This window comes from Astatotilapia calliptera, chromosome 8 (genome assembly GCF_900246225.1).
Source record: "Astatotilapia calliptera chromosome 8, fAstCal1.2, whole genome shotgun sequence".
Classification (NCBI taxonomy): Eukaryota; Metazoa; Chordata; class Actinopteri; order Cichliformes; family Cichlidae; genus Astatotilapia; species Astatotilapia calliptera.
In genome coordinates, this window is record NC_039309.1 from 16,166,423 (window position 1) to 16,188,175 (window position 21,753).

The window sequence follows — 21,753 nt, forward strand, 5'->3', positions numbered from 1 at the left end:
AACACGTTGTTCTTCTGCAAAGCAGGTCTGAGATGACTCTCTGGCAACGTTATCAGTACGCTGGGGTTCAGTTACAAATCACTGACAGAGCTCACACTGAAAAAAACCAAACAGGAGAATAACATGTATTCATTGAGCTCACATTTGGAGCTTTCTTAGTTTAAAAAAAAAAAAAAAAAAAAAATTAACTGTGATTAAAATGTTTCAGCGTCACACAACAGACACATAACACTAAAACAAGGAGACATAAAGGAGGAAGAAAGGAAGCTTCCCTTTCAAAATGTGCAATGATGATGCTTTGTTCAAAGTGTCCAAACTAAGTTACTTTGTGTCAGTTTCTCCCCCCCCCCATGTGCTGGTCAATACATAAAATCTATTCAATATGTATCCTTCATGAAACAAAATGAGACAAGTAGTGTAATTCTTTAACGGCTACAGACCAGTGATAAAACACCTCCATGTGTTTACCATCCTCCACTTCCAGCCGCCGAGGATATCCACATACCCAATAAACCCAATCATGACAAATTAAATACACAAGCCAGCAACAACGTATAAAACAATCCAAGAAAAAACAAAACAAAACTTAACTACATAAACAGAAGCCAGAAACACTAAAACATGCACAATTTCCCATCTCATCCCTTAACACAGCTCATTTCCCGTTTAAAATTTTCACAATAAAGTGATTTAAAATACTGATCTTTAAGAAAAAAAAACAAAAAAAAACAAAACAAAGGAAAAGAAGTAGTGCTGAATAAATTATTCATATGCTCATTAATTAAATTAGGCTAAGATTCAGCTGATTTACAGTACGAGTTGAAACGCGGCCATCAAAGTGCACACTTGTTACGATTGTGATTAATGTTGCATTTGTTATTGTCGAGAGCAAAAAGTCTAATTTGTAGCCTGACGTCTGCAGCGAGCTCATTTCTGAAAAAACAAATCACGCTTGAAAGGTCAGGCCTTTAAAGATGGCAGCGTTAAGAAATAAAAAGGAGAAATGCACAAAAATCATGTGCAAACTGCTTCTGTTTTTATTCTTTAGGACATCTGTGAATTTAGAAAAAAGAAAAAACCCTCGATTTTAAAAATTAATGAAACACAAGAACACAATTATTAGGACATTCTTCCGTCCACATCCCAAATGAGATCACAAACTTGGTCCTCTAAGCTCCAACTTATTAAAATTAAAACGCATACAGCACAATCTTCCCTCAAAACGCAGTTAAAACCTACAGCGAGTAAAAACTCCTGAACGACAGCAAACGTCTCTTCAGCTCCGAGCGTGCACCTTAAACAGCACTCATCAGAAAACCACTCCCATCCACAACTCCATGACACTACCATAAGAATCCATCAAAATTAAACTTTAGTTTACAAAACTATAGCAGCTTTCAGGCTAATGAATCTCAGCAAAATAATCTCAATAAATCTGTTGTGACCAGCAAATCACCGAAAAACTGCACATACGTCTGTCACGGGGAATGAGAAGGCAAGGTAAGACTACACGTATCTGGGTACGGTGCGCCACGACGCCAATCCGCAAAAAACGACATCCCTTCTTAACCCTCGTCTCTTTTAGCTTTTGTAAATAATCACATGTGTACAATTTTTGTCCCTTCTCTTGAAAAAGCTCAGCCCAGTGAGGTACATCCCTACTGTCAAAGCAAGGGCAACATATATCCTTTTTCAAAAAACAAACAAAAAACTACATTAAATTACCATCTCTTACATACTTGTGTAAGCTAAAATATACACACAACTAATAAACCCGACATTTGTCATTTACAGATATACAATTCAACTTAAGACAGACTTGCAAAGGGACCGATACAAACACCAAAACCAGAGCCTCGTAGGTATGATCAGTGCTTCTGCAATTAAGGGGGATAAGTCTGCAACAACATCCATAATGTTTCTGCAGCGGTTTCTTTAACAGTACAAACTTTGTCTTGAGTTGAGGGACTGGATAGGAAACGAATTCCTACTTATGACAAGGATTCTTTTTTTGCCCCCTTTTTTTTTTTTTATACAAATCTACATCTGCAGTCCACACCAGGCTGAAGGAGATGATTTACACCAAAGAGGGGTGGGGGGGGGGACCTGCTGCCTCACCGTCTCTAACACTGCTCATCGAGTGGGATCCATCTCATTTTGGCGTATGAAAATAGGATTTTTTCTTTTCCCTTTGCGTGAGAAATTAACGGAGAGCCTTAACATAATTCTACTGATTTCATGTGCAATTTCCTGTAGTGTGGGTCGAGTAGCGCTGCGATCAATCGTTAGCAGAGGTGGGTGTGATTCAGTGTCAGGTCGGTCTCTCCTAAGGTGAAGCTGCATAGCTGGTCGGGTCTAAGGCTGGAGGGGAAATCGGAGGTCAAAGCTGGGAGGTCTACGCGGCAAACAAAGTGTCCTCAGGTCTTTCTGGCTTTTTGCGGCTAGGGGTTCCTTGCACTGCTCCTGGGTTACCACTCGGGGGCGACGGTAGGCTGGGGACCCTCTCAACAGCTTTGGCTCTCTCCTCAAGGAACTTGTCAAATTCTGGGGGCAGAGACAAATTTTTTTTTTTTTTTATTAAATAAAATGTGTTCAAAATACAGCTGGGGGAGCTGGAAGTGTTAGAAGAGAAGAATCACAGTGTCGTACCTTCACTTGTGACGCCTTCCTCACCTTCATCTCCCTTCTGTTGAAAAAGAAAAACCCACCATGTCACGCTGTGACAAACATTACCCACTGCAAACCAAAAGCCAAATTATGACCCCTTGACCAATAATCTGATTCAAACCACATTAAGAAACAAACAAAACACAAAACCCCAAAACTGACTTACCCGTCAAATTTCACTCATAACAAGAGCCACTTACCCATCATTAGCACGGACCAAAGGTTGTGACGGTAATATTAGAAGTTCTAATACACTCTCATTGCTCCCCAACCAAAACACTCGGCACACAATCTGATAAATTTGTGCAACATAAGCACAAATTTGCACAAAATAAGCACTAAAGTCTTGGAATGCATTATTACTCATTCTGGGTCACAAACACTCGCCCAGATTAGATAAATAAATAATATCACTCTATAACAGCTCTGGCAGTTAAGATGTTTTGGCTAAAGCAGACCTATTCTGATGGATTGTCATATATAGCATAGCAAAAGTTTTTTTAAATCATGAGGTTAACATACAAACAGGTCATCCTTGGAGCCAAATGCTCACGCTTCAGATTGCACTATAACAAATTCAGTTTTCCTCATATAGTCATCTGAAGCAAAGAAAAAGCTTTGAGCTCAGCACCCTCCAAACACCTGATGGGCCTGACAAACGTTTTCAACCGGCTAGACTCAAAGTTTGTGGTTTTGTTTCCTCATCGTTGCCCAAACTTTAAATAATATTTGAATTGGGCATATACAACGTAGCTTAAATCACTGTTCAGGCAGTTAAACAGTATTGTTAGTGTGGCTATTTTAGCTTTCAAAACAGTTTGAGCTTATATCTAAGCAGCCTTTTATGTCACTAATGGACCTTCAGTAAGGTGGAAAAGGCTCTGGGTTGACTGCAGTATGTTTATTACAGCATGACTTTTGCTTTAAAGATGAGAAACTGTTTTTATATCAGGTTTTTTTTTCTGAACTGCCACACTGCCAGGTGATGGGCTCTCAGGGACAGTAGATGAACTAAGGAGATATCTGTAAGCCAGTCCAAGCTAAATAAGGATTTTGTGACTGTAACTAATGCAAAGCTACTTAAGTGTAGTAACAATGCTGAAGAAAAGAAAATGCATAATAGGTCCACTTTAGCTCAAAATAAACAAAATGTTGCATACATTATTTGCATTCAAGACCTCATGCCATTTTGCCACAGTCTCCCATAATTATATCAGTCGCCCCTCACACAACACTGTTAGTAAAATTTCAGTGAACTAAATTAAAATGTGATTGATCAGTCAGGAAAACACCATCGAGTAAATGTGTTAATTTCAGGCTTCAAAAGCCAGTATGAAATTTTTAAAAAGGGATACGACAGAGTGAAAAAAGTAAAGAAGCAAGCATAAATGAACCAAAAAAAAAAAAAAAAAAAAAAAAAAATCATGATGGGCTCACCACGTCAGTACTCAGCCACTCCTCTATGTCATCCATGACAGAGGACTGGCCTCCGACAACCTATGGGGGCAGCATCGAGACCGCCACAGGTGGCCAGAACAAAAACAGAAATGAAATCCCGCCCCAAACACAACAGAAAATGACTTAAGTAAACGTCAGTGGTAACTCAAATGCAGCTTAATACAGTTGTGAGAAAAACAAATGAATAAACCAAAATCAGTGTTTGTGATAAAGCTATGAGTGCGCAAGTCATACAAAAACAAATCTAAGTGCAGGTTAAGCTGGGAAGACAGAGCCATGCTGGTGAAAATGAATAAAGCAAGCCGCGGTGCAGAGACGCCATGGCCAAAAAAACCCCATCATAAAATAAATAACAAAATAATAATAATAAAATCAAACTGGAAGCTCTATAGCATAGCTATTAATACAGCTAGCATAGCATTTCCTTCCTTTTTCTCAGAAGATGACAAAGCTGAAAACAACTTACAACTCTAGTTAGTACTGCATGAAAGACAAGATCCATCTCCCTACGCACGGCTTAAAAAATTATTGATTTTATCAAAGAAATTAAGAAGACGATGCACAGCTCCAGTGTTCAAACCCTCTCTGTTAAGCTGTAAGATGTAAATAAACAAAGAAACTGTATTTCTCAATTTATTTATTTTTTTTAATCAAGGGATTAGTCGCATCTAGCAGCAACAGTGCAAGGATGAAAAAGCATGTCAGGGTCAGAAAGCGCACAAACACAAATATTCAGTATCAAAATTCTCCGACAGACTATGACAACACCGACTTTGAATTAAGACCCAAATTGTCACTGAGACTCACCCCTCCAGCAGCTGTCTGTAGAACATCCAGAGTGGGAGGAAGGCCTTCAGCGGCCTGGGTGTTTTCTGATGCAGTACTGAGACAAAACACATACAAGCAAATGTTATTTGCCCACTTTTAACAGAAATAAAAAGGAAGTAGGTTAAATGCCAAACTAAATTTGCCACTCCTCATTGGATTCTTACACCTTCTGTGGCTCTGACATGGTTCCGGTTCTGGTTTGAGCAAACACATCAAAGTCATCCTGGGCAGGTGGAGGCTTACAGCTGGACAGGGAGCTCAGAGTACTGCTCACACTGTCTGCTCCCATGTCTGGAAGAGGCAAAACAAACAAACAAACCACCTTAACATCAAGCTAACAAACTGCACAGAAGAGAATCAGACTTTACAAAAATAAAAGTAAAGAGAAAAAGGTTGTTTCTACTGAGATTAATTTTAAGAACAGTTTGGATCCAAACAATCGAGAACTAAAGTTATCTGTTGATTTATTTTTGACAGTCTTACATCAAACTGTCTGTTCTGTGTGTGCATGTACCATCGCATCAGACCACACAGATCCCTTTGTGCTATGGGAGAAATTAAGCTTTAGCTTGTATACACAGTAAAAGCTGCAGAAGATATAAAAGGAGAAAGTTGCCCCTGTTTTGAGGCAGATAGGAGAGCAGAGTGTGTGGACTCAGCAGTGATGCCTTCAGTGACACCCACATGACTGAGTGGTGGCGCTGACAGCAGCAGGTACAGGAAAACAACTGACGGTGAACAAGAGTTATATGGTACATTAGTGATAACTCGAATTTTGTGAGTTACTGAATTTCACTGTTAATGGCTCCATATTATAGTGGTTTACACAATGGGCTTTTCCTTGAATTACACTGTTAACATTGTGGTGAGCTGCAAGTCTTTCCAGAGAGAGATTACTGAGACAGCTTGAAGTTCTCTGCACACCTACCTGAAGGAACCCTGGGTATGGTACCCACTGCACCCACAGTGTCACAACATGAGAAAAATAACTATATGGTAAATGGCCTGTATTTGTATAGCGCTTTACTTAGTCCCTAAGGACCCCAAAGCGCTTTACACTACATTCAGTCATTCACACAAAGCTACATTGTAGCCACAGCTGCCCTGGGGCGCACTGACAGAGGCGAGGCTGCCGGGCCCTCTGACCACCACCAGTAGGCAACGGGTTAAGTGTCTTGCCCAAGGACACAACGACCGAGACTGTCCGAGCCGGGGCTCGAACCGGCAACCTTCCGATTACAAGACGAACTGCCAGCCCTTGAGCCACGATCGCCCTTAGACTGATGCCTTTACCTGTTCTTTGTTCGGAGGCTGGCCTGTATTTGGTTGTGTAAATTATTACAAGAGAACCGGGAGTTTGTTAATCAACAGCACTTATCTGAAGAACAACATTAACTCTAACAGATCCAGACACCCCGCCCCCATACTTCAAGCTTTAGATGCTGAACCACCTACCTACCAATCGCTAACTTGGAAATTAAGTTTCTGAGTTTTGCTCCAATCCAAGCCCATATGTCTACCTGACATGAATTTAGCAATATGTTCTGAACAGATTTGTATTTGAATATACAGTGTAATGCTGTAGCTAAAAATGTAACTATTGACTGTTTCGAGGGATTTAGTGCATACCGAGACCAGCCAATCGGGAGGCCAGAGTAGCTGGGGAGGAGGGCCTTCCTGCAGGGGCTGTGACAGTGGGAGGCAAGCTGGTTGGGGCTGCATTTGGCATATTGCTCACCACAGCAGGGGAGCCTGGGCCGAGATCTATCAGGTTGTCTTCTGTAGCCTCACTGAGGACCTGGATGAAGGAGAAATGATGAAACAGTTTCAGGTAAAAATCAAAGGATTTATGATTTTTCGTATATGAGGAGCAAAATAATTTTTTGGGGGGGGGAGGCTATTAAAGGCAGGGTTATTCAGTACTTAGCTTTTTAGTTTAACAGAACAAATGTGGAGAAAAAAAAAACGAAAGTGTTTAGCTTCAGGAGAGCATGAAAAATGTCTGTGACTCGGGGCAGCAGCAAATCAACTCAATTTCTGCAAAACAGTTTCTTAAGGGGGTAAAACAATACAGTTTTATTCTAGAGAAATAGTTATGCTTCAATTCCACTTCATATAGGAAAAATGCCAATCAGGCCATTTATCATGAACATAGAGTGATGAAAACAACCCCCTTAAGAAGGCAGAAATACAGCGGGCAGGGAGGAGGGTAGACTGAATCTTTGGGCTCTGTGAAACTTTCTCTGTTAAGACCAATTTGCAGATCTCAAACCCTGACGGTCTGAGATGACGGAAAGCCAACATGACAGTGATTCTAGGGCATACATTCATTTAGGTGCCATCTTAAGCTCATGTCGCTGTCAGCCTGCCTCCAGGTTTCACATATCATTGGCTGCAGACTGAAAACATACCATATGGTTAAAAAGGTACCGCTGAATGCTGGCCCCATGTTCTTTAGTCATGTATTGAATGTCACAGTTGGGTGACTGATCATTTAAGGGGGGGGGGTGACAATATTTTCATACTTGCCTGTTTCAGCTAGCCAAAGTAACAGAAGAACAGAAAAGAACAGAAAAGGAAGACACAGTGAATACCATTAACATGCCCGTGTATGGACAGACTGTAAAGGCATGATAGCTGTGGGAGATATATCATGCCTAAACGATCTGAAACCCACTAAGGTGGTGATACTTCTCCAACAGAAGATTCCCTTTTTTTAAGCACAAAATATTACGTTATCAGATCTGTCAGTTAGTTACTGTAGTAGGATTTGCGTGGAAGTTAGAGGGCGTAATAAAGGTTTGGGATAAATCAGGATCCAGGAAATTCAAAAGGACTTTTTAACAACTTGATATTTCAAGTCACATCATGTGAAATTCTCCAGAAAACATAAACAAATCCAAATTCAATTATTTCTTCTATGCAGGAAATTTCCAGCTTTGGCAGCGGTTTACAGCCTCACACTGCTCTCATTTTGAATCCCATTGATTATAATTAATGAAAAATAAACTATTATTCTGTTTCACAATAGTGTTCTAACTCACTGTGCCCCAAAAATGCACCTTTACAACTGTTTGTGTCCCTCCTTAAAAGCCTAAACTCGCTCTATGTTTAATTCAGTTCATTTATAACGTCTATTAATTCACTTTGATATATTTTTAATGTTTTAACTGAACAAATCGATGATGTTTCTAAACGTAATGTGCAATCGTGTCAATACTTGCCCAACCCTACATTCTACTATAAGCAGGTCCAGTCATGTGATCGATGGCATATTAAGTTAAGGAAGCAGCAGAAAATAAATTTGCTATTTAAACAGGTTTTTGTTTTTTTTTGTTTTTTTTTTTACTGATAGGTTTGAAACACAGCAAGGCAGTAATTTATAGACACATGCAAGCTTTAAATAAACAACACACTGCTGTTAGAAATTGTTCTGGAACATACTGCTTTGCGTCTTGCAAAGCAATGACTGGGCTGCTTGTTTTATTGTAATGTGCAATGAATAAAATACAAGCAGCCCAGCTCCAGCGCAACAGCAATTAAATTTGCATTCTCTGCTGTATAATCATGGTCTTTGTTTCACTTACTCCGCAGAACTTAAATACAGCAGGTCTGCTTGAACTATAGTGTAGAAATGCAATCTGACACTCGAATGAGAACAGAAAATCTAAACTAAATATAAACGTCTTCAAAGATGTCTCTATATTTTATTGTGAAACCAACTGCATGGGTCTTTGTTGGGTTTCCATTTAATTAGGCATGTACATCTGGTAAACAGCTGACACGTTTTGACATATAAAGACGGCACAGGAAAGCCTGACTGATAATGTTAACATGCACATCCACACTGCAGACACTGAAAGGTGTGGATGTCCAAAATAAACAGTGCAAATTAGCTCAAAACATTCGGAGAGGAACTCCAGGAATTTTAAGTATGATGTGATCACACTATGAGCTGACTCACCCCATTGTTTACACCCTGAGCTGAGGACCTTCCAGACCTGAACCTCTCATACCTAAAAGCAACAAAGAGATAGCATGAAAGGAAGGAACAAAACACCTGTAGTTTACCAAACTCAATTTGTGCTGAGAGGGCAAAAACAAGTTTGGCTACGTGCACGTTCTTGCACCCAAAGACAAGTTTACACCTGCATTTGCGCAACATGTTTGCCTGCGTTTTCTAACCTTTCATAGCGGAGGAAAATGTTGTTGAGGTCGTCATTGACATGCAGCAGCTCCTCCGTTACTGCCTCATTAGAAACACAGGAGATGAGCTCCACTATTCTCTGCTGCATAGCTCTACAAGTCCTGTTGAGCTCCTACACAAAACAAATGTACACAATACAAATGCTTACAAAAACACACGTATGCAAACGGATCCCAGTCTGCTTTTGAGTCGCATTTGTACATGCCGGCCTAAAAAAAAAAAAAATTAAATAAATAAAGTTTTTACATTTGTTAATTTACAGATACTCACATAACACACAAATAAAAATGTAAGTGGTGTCTTGCCTGTAGCAACTCGTAGTCTGAAGCATCCTCCTGTCCTGGCACCATTTCTGTCAGCATCTCTGACATCACTTTAGTGTTTCCACGAACAATGTCCAACTCACTGCGTAGCCGGGAAATCTACATGATAATAGTGCAAGTTAGCCTAAATGCTAGCACTTGGAAACTGGGTGATTTAAAAAAACAAAACAAAAAACTAAAAAAGTAAAGCATAAATTACCTTAAGTAAAAGTCAATTTTATATTATTTCCATACATTTTAATTTAAAACACAAGTATTACTGTGGTAGCGAGGAAAACCACCAGAGAATGATAATTGCGAAAGTATAAAGGTGTGTCCCCTTCAAGATCATCTCTTTGTGCACATTTGGACTGCTTTCTGCACTCTGCTTCCACTGTTCACTCTTGGGCTTTGAAAGCAAACACCAACCTCTGTTTCAAGAGTGAGTGGTTTTCATTTGAAGGGCAGCACACGTGCTTGTTTTTCTGACATTCATTAGATTGTAAACTGGGAATTCCTTGCATAGTAACCTTCAGCTGAAACAGGCTGAACAGCAATGATGGTGAACGTGCTTTCAAGTTGGGTGGGGGGACCTTTGGATACACACATACTCATGACTCATCACTCACCAGATATACCTCCATGTGATTGACAATCAAGTTTAAGGATGACCACTGCGACACAGCAGAGGCTTAAAGTCAAAGGGACACAAAAGGACTTCTAGGAAGTACTCTATATTTATCACCTGCACTGAAACCAGTCCAGAGGTGCATAAGAAGATGACCTTGAAAACTGGAGGTGAGGCAATTCAAAATTACAGAAAGATCGTTAGTTGGGCAGATTCTTGGAATCTTCATGGTGTACACTTGAGAGCGGATATTAAAAGGAAAACCGTAGAATATCGTTGTTTTGTAGGACGGTTGTAGAAAATGTGGTCATAGGATTACCACTGTACCTGTTCAGGTGTGGGATTAATGGCTCCGGAGGCATGAATGTTGGGGACTTGAGGGGTGGTGTAGACTGGTGGCACAGAGTGTTGTGTGGGCTGAGTAGTGCTGCTGTGCTTGTGTAAGGTAGAGTCACCCTCCGGAGCAGTGGCTGACTAGAAACAACAGAGAAGGTGATAACAAACATATCATTAGGCAACATGTTACCTGGGAACATAACCACACCAAATAGTTCTGGCAAAGAAACTTTAGCAAACTAGGCTGCCAAGCATGAGCTCTCCTACACGCTGAGGTGTATGTATAGGTGACAGCGTCTCCAGCTCTGATGTTGGGAACTCGATGCCTTTTCTCTTTAGCTCCTCGTAGATTTGAACCACACCCGTGAGGTCAGGACTGCTCCTGAATGCATCGGCCCACGCCTGGATAAAGATAACAGAGAGTAAAAAGAGTTAAAAGAAAAGAGAAATGAGCGTGACAGACTGAAAAAAAAAGAAATTTAAACAATGGATAAAAGGGAAGGCTGAAAAGGCAAACAAAGCAAATGATGCACAGACAGTAAAAGGAGTCTGTTCTCTGATGATATTTGTTTGTCTTCCCTGAATACATTCGGCGAACAAACTACAAAGCGTTTGGCTTCGCTCTTACCAGAGGGTAAATTGGGCTCGAGCCATTACAACAGCTTAAATACAAGACAACACAACAGCCCGAAAGAAATGCAGGTTACCAAAATGATCATAGAGCTTTTGACTTTAAACTTGTAAAAGCTATGAAATGTCCACACTTGTCAACTTTTATCAACTCCAAAGTGCACACATTCATCCCTAAGAGATGAAACAGGTGGTTAGGGAGATGCACCAGCATAACCAGTCTGCTGCCCAGCTGGGTTTTACCTCTCTTACTAATGAAAATGTCAACAACACTCCAGCTGCTGCATGAAGGGAGTGTTACGCTATAAATGTTTCCCATGCATTTTTCCCAGTTGACCTTCAAGTCATAAACTGGTTTCTCTGACTACTAAATAAACAAAATAAAAAAAAAGGAAATCATCAAGCTTCTCTCTCACAACTACTGTATGCTCGTGCTCCTCCTCCATGCTGTAAGCTGTGGTCATACAGCATCCCTGATAGAAATAACAGCAACACACACAAACCTTGCTGGGTTATCTGAGCTCTGACAGGTAACTAGAGCTGCTACTGGCTGAAGCCCTGGAGACAGTGTGCCTTACCTGAGACTGTGCCTGGGGATGAAAGACCACCTGGGCAGCCACCACAGTCGCAACAAAATCCACAAACCGACTGAGTCACAAATGATTAGGTCTCTCACAGTGACGTACATCGTTGCAGAAGCAAATATATTAAGGATGCGTGGTTTGTGAAATTTTGGGCCCTTATGATACAGATGTTTTAAATAATAATTTGATGCTCATTTAGTTTTCTTTAAGGGTTTCTACCATATAGTGTCTACATATATAACACAGCTGAGGTGAATCTCAATATTTGTTGGGAATTTACTAGGTCATCTTATTAAAATGCAATATTTAAACAAGGTTAAACATAATTTGGTCCTCCCCCATATATACACATGCTACTTTCCCTTTGTGCAGAGCTCCACATACACTGTGCACTCTCTCTGGAAGTTATATATTGTCATAAAAACAGGGGGAAAAAACAAATACACGAGAATGCAAACTTTGTGCATTCAGTTCTGCCGTTCTTACCTGAATCAGGGCGAGTACTTTATCTTGAACAATGGTAGGTGGGTTGTTCTTGGGAGAGATAATTTTAACAAGCACGCCATCAACGAAGTCTCTGCTAGTCACTAAAGCGTGGAAACGATGGCCACAGTTCTTCACACACGTCTCCAGAACCTGACAGATGCACAGACGCCATCATTGAAATAGCTCCTCTTACAGAGAGGTTCAGAAGTTTTGGAGCCAAGATACAAAATGGACATAATGTGTTGGACTAAAAACTGCAAATGCAAATTATGTTATGCAATCAACTTAGTACTGATAAATGCAATCATAATACTTTTATTTATGTTACCGATAAATGCCAAAACAAAGCACCTTTGACCAATTCATCGGACTGTTATATAAGGTAAACTGATATTAACGTTATATGCTAATATATTATATAAAAAGCATACATTAGCTGCTCTCCTCCTGCTCATGTGAACTTACTGTTAAAGCCAGCATTACTTCCCTATAGTTCCGATTGCCATTTAGTCTTTTCTTCATTGCTCTAATGGCATCCTTTGGCCTGCATACACACATACAGACACAAGTCAAAACCCACATTAAACACACAAAAATACCACATTATAGCATGCCTGCCTGGTGTGCTTTTAAATGGACTACGAAAACATGTCCCACAGGGAAGGACACATGATTTCTAATAAGCTGATAAATTAAAGCTTTAGCTGCCATTTTCAGTGGCACTGACAAGATGTCAGATACTGTGACAAACATTAGAAAGTTGAATATCAGAAGCATGAGCCAATAATTCTTAGAGCAGAACAGCTACAGCATCAAAGAAGTAAATTATTAACTTTGTCTCTACTTCCAACAGAGCAAACACGCCTTGCATAAGTGGATGTGTTACACCCATTGCATTCCTCATAGACAAAAGACAAACAGACTTCTTATTACAGTACACTTCTGTAGGTTAGAGCCACCTAATCTTAAGTGCAATCCACTGATCAAACGTGGACTTCACACACCAGTTGCACACGTTCTGTACAAGGTTAATGAAGCACAGAGATAAGAAGTGAGGCCTCGCATAAATCTTCCTCATGCAGCCAGGGCTAGACTGGCTCACTTATGATTCGATGGTAGAGAAAAGGGGAAAAGATGAAGTACTTGATCGTGTTTGCAGCACTCCACAATGTAAAAATCACAGGCCGGTAAAACGGTAAAACCAAACCAGTGCACAGTTTAAACAGAATTTAATCAACACCTATGTGGTTATTCATTGATTTTCACAAGGTACTCACCCATCCTCTGTTTCATTGATGATGTCACATATTTCCATGTTGAGAGTCCAGTCTTCACTTTGTAGGGATCCATCAGTGGCTCTCTCTAAAACACACACACACACACGTACTTACATAAGGAAATCATCTTAATAACGTCTTAAAAACTGCGCCCCGAATATATGACGATGGCTGTTGGCTAGCTGTTAGCTAACTTAGCTGCTTGTCATTATTACAGATGCACACGTAAACGGCTTGTGCGACACAGGTAATGGCGTAATGGCACAAAGCACACATTAAATTTGTTAACGAGAGAGCTTACACAGTGACAGCAAATGTTGTAATAGTTAGCTAGGCGGCTAACGGTGGCTTTCCAGCTGTAGAGAACTCATTCAGGGACATTAGCATGCTAAAGGTAGCAAACCCGTAAATGACTATTACATAAAATAGACACCTCTCTAAGATATACACATACATCTCTCCACAATGTCCTCCCCTAAATAATTATTTGCGTACCAATGCAATGTCCCACTGGCGTAGTGTAAGGATTTCCCAAAATGAACTCCATCTTGCTCGACAACAAACAAGTCAGTCCATGGGTTGATAACGATGATACTTGAGGAAACGTCCAGCAAGTCCCGCCTACGCATCAACGTAATTGGGTGAAAAAATCCTATGCTCCAGTGTGATTGGACAGCAAGAACAACCATTATGAGAGTTGGGCGATTGTAAATAAAGGGAACCTTTAATTCCCTTTATAAACCAAACTGATATCTTATGGAAGTAGCATTAGCTCTTCTGTTGGTTAATGCGAACTTTGAATAGTTATTTTACGTTTTTACCCATTCCTGGTATTTTTAAAAAATATATATCTATATATTTATTTTAATTTATTATGATGATGCTTATTAGTTAACTATAGAAAATATTTGTCTTTAGTTATCTTTATCACTATAAAAGTGTTATATAAAGTGCATTATCAGATAAATATGACATAAGGGAAAATGTTTTGTGAAAAAAAGAATATGAATCATATCCACAAGCATGATGTCATTCCTTGATTTATATCAACTGTAATAACAACAATTCCTGTGAAGACTGCTCTTTGCAGAGAAGCTTTACTAATAAAGGCGTTCTCTCTACATTTTCAGTTTTACACTTCACCAGCAAAGAAAAACACCGTGACATACAGAACATAGTTAATTCATTAGCAAAAAATAATTAGAATTCAGAATTTAATGAAGTTTATATTTTTCACATGTAATTGCCAGAGCCAGACAGCACACAGTGCAGTCAGTACAGACTGAATAGTGTGCAGTTAAGATGAGCATATCTGCTTTCCAGTAATGACATTGTGGCTCAAAGAAAGCAAAAAAAACAAAACAAAATCAAATGCAGAATTATTGCTCCACTGCCACAGAGACAACAAAAACCTTCACTATTCTTCTGAGGCAATGTGTCACTGTCCAAAATGTCACGGGTGATTGAGAACCCACTGGAAACTCTGTGAAGGGTGTCACACTTGGCAGCTGCTACATGTAAACACTGCAAAAAGGAGAGCCAGCATGTTTTACTGGAGTGAGATGACTGCATAACAGATCACAACAGAGCAGCTGTCACTGCTAAACAGAACAGACAGAATATGCAGCCTTTTTGTGAATGCAGAGACATTTATACAACATAGGTGCTGGGGATGTTCTCAGTAGTTGATCCTAATCCTTTTCAGTCCTGCAGAAGTTTATGTTTGACAGTCGAACTCTCGGATGTGAGGTGAACAAAAAGGGCACCAGCAGCAGTCCGTGCCCTCAGCTCATACATGTCGTAGTCATGGGCCCACTCCACGTTTCCCCAGCGTCGAATCTGTGAAGGGGGGGGGGGGGGGAGAAAAAGAAAGAAAGAAATACGTTAATAGGATTAAATAGAGAATATGTTAAGAGTGTTGGCCAGAAGAGCATCATAAATCAAGACATTTGCAAAAAAACAAGCAAAACTTTCACGTTTTATACATTATATACTGCCAGGGTAGGTGTCATGTAAGAGCGTCAGTAAAGCTAAAACAACAAATCTTAGAAGCTTCTCGTAATGACAAATCCGGTACAAAACCAGTTTTGTCCAACTCCTCAGTTAAGCCAATACATAAACTGACTGAAAAAGGCAAAAATCCTCATGCAAGTAATATAAAAAAAAAAGCATATGACTCAGCAATTCCCTACCTGGTATTCCTCCTCCAGTCTGGAGAGCAACACCGCCTGCTCCACGCTCAGGTGCCTGTCAATCATGCCCAGTGACAATACAATAGACTTGAGCTGGGTGATCACATATTCAAGTCCTGCACAGGAACAACAACACGCATGTAAAATTTAGTCAAATCACATATCAACCAAACCATGTGATTTAAACATCACACCATCTCCACTTCAAACAGCATTTCCCTTCCTCATCATCAGCTGTGCCATTACAGTTACCAAACAAGCAAAACATGTTAGATACAGGCAAATCCCATCTAAAACAAGGTCAAAAGAGTGAAAAAACAAAACAAAACAAAAAAAGCATATAGGTCTGTGTTACCTGTCAGAGACCAGAAGTTGTGAGACTTGAGATGTTGCCGTAAGGTGTCTTTGGTTGCCTCTGGAATCTCAGGGCCCAAAATACTGGCTGAGGAGCCAATAGTGACGTTATATCTGCAGCGAAGTTGTGGGGAAAATAAAAATTAGTAAAGCACTTTCAAAACGAGAACGTCGATGATGTAGGAGCTCATCAAGCTCACGCGCCATCGCATGTCATAGGTCAGTGTAATGTGTGAGAAAGTGATGCTGTTTCTGTATCACTGGTTGGTTTTATTGCACAAACTAATGAGATTTTAAAAGTCATATCCAGGGAAAATTTGTCTCATTCTGCACCAAATGTGTGTGTTTGAGCTCAAGAGTACCATGACTACATGGTCAGTAGTAACTATGGCCACAAAAAAACATGATTAAATATCAGCATGTCATAGATTTAATCATAATGCTGACTTTATGGTGTTATAAAGGTTCCAGCCACACCTTCGAGTGGAGTCAGCCAACAGGACCAACTCCCTCTCTGATCATGACCAACAAGATCATGATCAGCACCACCTAAAAAGATACAAGTGGTGCACAACTAAGCAATATTTCAAGCTATTACATCATGTGGTGTTTCATGTAGTCCTTTCTTTAATATTAAGTTAACAGCTTCGCTAAATGGTTCGAACTGGATATTGTTCAGCACATCAGGAGTGAGATTTTAGCGAAACTGTAAGCACTGTGCATGAAGGTTACACTGGAGAAATCCCAAATTGAGCATCTGAAATTTGCCAAATGGCATCCTATTAGTTCTTGTTTTCAATCATCAGGCTTGTTTTTTATAATTTATCATTTTAAAACATAACTGCAATGATTTTGTGGCCTGAGCATGCTCAGAAGACTACATTTTTGAAAAAAGAAGAAGAAGAAGAAATAGAAGAAGAAGAAGGGCATTTGCAGATGACAAAACTCATTTTATGAACATTACAAGCAATTAAATGCTAACAAGCACTCTGGGAGGAATAGTGATTCTTGTGAACTGTGAGCAGATGACTGTAGAGACGAACAGATGGAGACGTCATCATAGCATAAGCTCATCAGCACTTTGGTGAAAAAGCTAAAAAGTTGGAAAGAATGTAAAATATGAATCACTTCTCCTTAGATTTAACTGAAATATACAACAAATACAAAGTATCAAGTGTTGAACATGAGTAAAAAAATATTGTTCTTTAAAAAATAAAAAAAAATAAAAACAGCACTCATTTTCAAATTTCTACTTTTAACATGTTGTAATTTTTCTAGTGGTTAACACATTTGCCTTACATGCCGCTTCAAGACCAGAAGGAGACACTTAACATACTCCTAGTGTCACTCCCAACACCAGACAAATGGGAGTATTGTGTCATCACAGCATCCATTTAAGATCTGTGTCAAATTAACATCTGGTGTGGTGCGCCATTGGGAGATAAGAGAGCAGACGAACATGCCAACCTACCTCAGGATTTCTTCTCAGTTATATAGCATATTTAAAAGATTTACAGTATCTAAAGATATCACATTCTCACGCATAACTTTCTGCTTAGAAGAGAAGGAATACCCGCATATATGGCACAAGGCTAAAGAACAACATGAAATGGCTTAAAGTTCCCAGAAATCACAGCACTAAACACTCTGTAATCTGACCAAATGGATAATAGAAGCTCATTCAGCTTGTTATGAATGAAACACAGAAATCCCTAACAGCCTGGCTCCGTAGCAAGATTGTAAACTGGTTAAACTGGCCAGGCTACAGTCCAGACCTGTCAAGAAACATGAAACAAATCTGGCCATTGTTCAGGTTGGTATTCAAATAAATAAATAATTACTAGAAATTGCTGTTGACTTTTTTGCATTACTTTACTTATTTACTCCCCACAGCAAGTAATTCATTTATCTATGCAGGTGATACATAGGGATGGGTACCGGTATAATGGCACCGGTTCTGACATAAACGGTAGTAACCAGACCGAAAAGCAGCGCACATTTCGGTGCTTTATTTCGGTGCTTTTTTCCCCTGAGATGTCATACACTTTAGATTCTAGCCAATCATTTTACCTTTGCAAGCGTAGTAGGCGGGCCCAGGTACGTACGTTCTTTTAGAGCAGAGCTACAGATTAAAAATGACCAAGGCGAAGCGGTCAAAAGTCTGGCTGTACTTCACAGCAAAAGATGCAAACTCAGCAGCCTGCAACAAGTGCTTTAAGGTGATACTGTGATACTGTGCAAAGGAGGCAACACCTCGAATTTGATGAAACACCTGGCAACGTTAAAAGCCGAGAAATGTGCCGTATTTGATAGCTTGCTGCGAGACCTCACACCGAGCACATCTACTGCAGGTGTGGTGTCTGTTATCGGACCCGGAGTTAGCAACATCCCCCAAAAACCCGAAGAGGAGAGTCCTGGCCCCTAGCCCTGCCAGTGTAGCAGAAATGGTGATGGATGATGATGGCCGCAGCAGCCGTTCTTCTCTGCGTGAGTAGCTTAATGTTGTTTGTGTGTAATTTACGTTGAGTATGCTAACCACGTTATTACATTAATGCACGTAAGGTGAACTAGCAAATACCATTGTAGTTACATGCAGCTGTCTTCTTGTTTGATGGCAGATACTCCCTTCACCCTTTCCATTGATTAAGCACTGCTTCCAGCCAAGAGTGATGCCATATATGCCCTATAGCTGCAGAAAAGGCTAACATTGTTACCTTTTTACAAAAAAACCCAGCTGAACATGAGAGGTTTTTGGACCAATTTTGTGTTCCCCATTCTTTAAGCACCGGTTCGAGCACCGTTTAAGCACCGGCACCGTTTCAAAAGTACCGGTTTGGTACTGGTATCGGATAAAACCTAAACGATACCCATCCCTAGTGATACAGGTCAAGTAGTTAAACTACAGACAAGAAGTAACTACTACATTACAAACTCTAATTTCCTCCTAAATTCAGACAAAACTGAAGTGTTTTTTTTTTTTGTTTTTTTTACTTTGTCCTAGAAGCATTACATGTAACCAGATATTTACTTGAGATGGTTTTAACTTGGCCTTCGGTAACACTATGAAGAATCTTGGAGTCATTGTTGATCACAGCATGTGCTTCAGTGAGCACATTAAACAAAAATGTAGGAATGACTTCATTTATTTGTGCAATATTCCTAAAATTAGAAACATCCCAACAAATTTATTATTATTTATTATTGATACTGTACTCATTATTATCATAAGGTTGCCTTAAAAGTTCCTTGAAAAGTCATTCAGTTGCTGAATATCACAGCCAGAGTAGTGACATGACAGATGGCTGCTCCACCCTGAGCCTGGTTCTGCAGGAGGTTTTTTCCTGTTAAACTGAGTTTTTCCTTCCCACGGTCGCCAAGGGCTTGGTCAATGGGCATGATTATTGGGGTTTCTTTCTAATATTGCAAGGTCTTTATCTTACAACAGTGTCTTATGGTAACTGTTACAAATTGAGCTATATAAATACAACTGAACTGATGTGTATCAGATACGCTGCTCATTATAAGGCTTATGTTATTGCACAACATCATCTGTGTAACATTCTGTTAATAATATTACACAAAATCTTTATATGCCTGTATTTCTACAAAAATCACTATTAAAATAAGGAGAACATACACAAGATTTTCTTTAACTATTTTGAATTAAGTATTAAGTACAGCAATGTGAACACCACAGATGAGGCCTTTTACACCTAATTATTGTTATTAGGAAAAGAAAGGATACCCCGAAAAGAACACGAATATTTTACCTTCAAATCTGCAGCATGTACAACAAGAGCTAAAGCTGTTCTTACCTTTTTTCAATCCACTGCAGCACAGGGTCCCATTCATTCCTCTGCAGCTCGACTAAACCATGGGGCTCATCTACTCTGTAACTACACAAAACATAAATCCTACAACATTAAAGTCACAATAACTCCAATCAATTGGTGGCAACTAAGCAACATAAAAAACATCAACTCAGAAAATAACCAGCTAAGTTTGTCTACAGTGTGTCAATGTCTCTTTATAGGTGTTAAAACACTGATTTTTTATTAATAAAATGAACAAATGAGTGGCTCCTATGAGGAAAATGTTTTAAAAATGTGATATTTAACAGTGTAACACAAGTAGATTTTATAAGCAGGTACAGGAGTTAGCTATCCATTTATTCTGCTACTGTAACAAAATAATTTTCTTTTTAAGTCAAATTGTAGAATGTTTCATATTTGTCTTTCAACACAATGTTGGCTTTAATTGTGATTTAAGTGACGCTGTTTAAGGAAAATACCTGAATACCATCATAATTATGATCAGGAAAGCATACATATTTAAAGCTATAAAGAAACAACAATTAACTGTAGTGCAAATCAAACTGTTCTTAAAGTATCATAGCACTCTGCAAAGGGACATTTTTTTCCCAAGGTGAAAAAGGCGAATATAAGTGTTACTGGATATTAATACCATACAATAGTTCATTTCCTGTCTTATTTTGTATAAATTCAAATTTAAATAATTCTCAGATGCATACGTGGATCTCTGAATGCACATGGGCGTTCACAGGATATACGGACTATGTAGATGTATATACATGCATTCGCATATGAGTTTATGTTTGAAGTTTCAGAAAATTAAACCTAAAATAAATAGAAATAAACAAGTGCCATACCAGATGGTGTCAGTCTCCAGAAACTTGAGAGCAGCGGTGATCATTTGTTCTTTGCTGCGTTGGGTGGGATTGTCGAGAGCCGTGTTGCACAGGGTAGTCTGAGGAAAGAGTTTCCCAAACTTAATATTACAGTGAAATTTTTGTATAAATATCATGGCAAAGTTATTTTAAAGGTACACGTCCTGCAAGTTGTTGGAAGATCTGGGTAACATTCCTTTTATAAATATGACCTATCAAATCATAAAACTCCTCTCAAATTTTCCTTTTCTCTGAACATTATTTTATGTAACGTAGGTGCCACCAGTACTTTGCTACAACTCCATGTCAAATGCTTTACCAAGTGCATAGTGTAGAACTTGAGTGTGTCCCTTTGAGCATCCCACTCAGTTGCAACAGCGATGGCCAAGGCTTCATTTGGCACCGTGAACAGCTTCCCTCCTGGAGTTTTCAGCTTCCTTTGGTCCAGGTTTATCTCATATAAACCACCTATATAGAGATATTTTTCAAAAGATATCCAGAATGACACAATCATAAAGATGGGGCAGGAAAACCTGCTACTACAATACTACACTTGACTGGATTACTAATGACAAAACTACAGATACCTTCACTTTGAGATATGCTGACATCTTGATAAAATCTCTTCCTTTCTGGTGAACAGAAAAACGCCACATCAGGGTGAAATGACACAAATCTTCTGTAGATGACGGGAGCTTTCATTCAATGTGGTTATTGCTCTTACCTGCTGTGGCTGCGGAGTATCTCGCAACACATTCGTAGTACTGATTTCTCGGGCACACTTTACTGAGAGAAAAAGCATTCCCAACCTGACTCTGAAGTCTAACTATACACCTAAGCATAGCGGAAAGTATGTGAAGATGTGATGCTTTTAAGTAAGGCTGACTGAGAAGAAAACACACCTGCGAGATGTCTGTGTCCGAAACGTCCTCATTTAACAAGAGTTAGCACTGCACGCATAGTTTCCTATTAGCATCAAGTCTTATTTTTAATCCATTTATCAGCTGCTCAATTCTTAAGCATCTCTTGTGTTCAAAAACACGCGTGTGACCTTCGGCGCTTGACAGCAGCGTAGAGGCTTCTAGTTTCTTTGGGAAATGTAGTTTAAAAAGCGCTT

The 21,753-nt window shown here is 39.5% G+C and overlaps 2 protein-coding genes across 5 annotated transcripts; both read right to left on the bottom strand.

Moving 5' to 3' along the window:
* Positions 1 to 1,052: 1,052 nt before the first annotated feature.
* tom1l2b (target of myb1 like 2 membrane trafficking protein b) lies at positions 1,053 to 14,017 on the bottom strand. Of its 3 annotated transcripts, XM_026179013.1 has the most exons (16): positions 13,899 to 14,017; positions 13,404 to 13,488; positions 12,592 to 12,670; positions 12,127 to 12,276; positions 10,694 to 10,828; positions 10,418 to 10,564; positions 9,466 to 9,582; positions 9,139 to 9,272; positions 8,918 to 8,969; positions 7,483 to 7,491; positions 6,583 to 6,751; positions 5,118 to 5,244; positions 4,933 to 5,008; positions 4,105 to 4,164; positions 2,650 to 2,686; positions 1,053 to 2,544 (listed from the first exon to the last, which is right to left on the bottom strand). In XM_026179013.1, exons 1-16 carry the CDS (start codon positions 13,948 to 13,950, stop codon positions 2,396 to 2,398), a joined length of 1,578 nt encoding a protein of 525 aa, XP_026034798.1. In that variant the 5' UTR covers positions 13,951 to 14,017; the 3' UTR covers positions 1,053 to 2,395. The 3 variants fall into 3 exon arrangements, with proteins under 3 accessions (XP_026034798.1, XP_026034799.1, XP_026034800.1); XM_026179014.1 differs by lacking the exon at positions 7,483 to 7,491; XM_026179015.1 differs by lacking the exon at positions 4,105 to 4,164.
* A 451-nt stretch (positions 14,018 to 14,468) lies between these two features.
* On the bottom strand, positions 14,469 to 21,723 carry atpaf2 (ATP synthase mitochondrial F1 complex assembly factor 2). 2 transcript variants are annotated; one of them, XM_026179017.1, is made up of 9 exons: positions 21,539 to 21,722; positions 21,361 to 21,422; positions 21,224 to 21,268; positions 20,956 to 21,104; positions 20,619 to 20,716; positions 19,765 to 19,845; positions 15,951 to 16,063; positions 15,596 to 15,711; positions 14,469 to 15,242 (listed from the first exon to the last, which is right to left on the bottom strand). In XM_026179017.1, exons 1-9 carry the CDS (start codon positions 21,568 to 21,570, stop codon positions 15,105 to 15,107), a joined length of 834 nt encoding a protein of 277 aa, XP_026034802.1. In that variant the 5' UTR covers positions 21,571 to 21,722; the 3' UTR covers positions 14,469 to 15,104. The 2 variants fall into 2 exon arrangements, with proteins under 2 accessions (XP_026034802.1, XP_026034801.1); XM_026179016.1 differs by having other exon boundaries at positions 21,361 to 21,723.
* Positions 21,724 to 21,753: the final 30 nt, after the last annotated feature.

What these genes read in the sequence shown, in the direction of transcription:
- tom1l2b (XM_026179013.1), bottom strand. Translation starts at nt 13,950, where the DNA reads ATGGAGTTCATTTTGGGAAATCCTTACACTACGCCAGTGGGACATTGC. An exon ending in ATCAATGAAACAGAGGATGG is followed by an intron (nt 12,671 to 13,403) that starts GTGAGTACCTTG and finishes GTGTGTATGCAG; the next exon opens with GCCAAAGGATGCCATTAGAG. An exon ending in TTAATCCCACACCTGAACAG is followed by an intron (nt 9,583 to 10,417) that starts GTACAGTGGTAA and finishes ATTATCATGTAG; the next exon opens with ATTTCCCGGCTACGCAGTGA.
- atpaf2 (XM_026179016.1), bottom strand. Translation starts at nt 21,478, where the DNA reads ATGCTTAGGTGTATAGTTAGACTTCAGAGTCAGGTTGGGAATGCTTTT. An exon ending in ATACTCCGCAGCCACAGCAG is followed by an intron (nt 21,269 to 21,360) that starts GTAAGAGCAATA and finishes TCTGTTCACCAG; the next exon opens with AAAGGAAGAGATTTTATCAA. An exon ending in CAACTTCTGGTCTCTGACAG is followed by an intron (nt 15,712 to 15,950) that starts GTAACACAGACC and finishes GTTCCTGTGCAG; the next exon opens with GACTTGAATATGTGATCACC.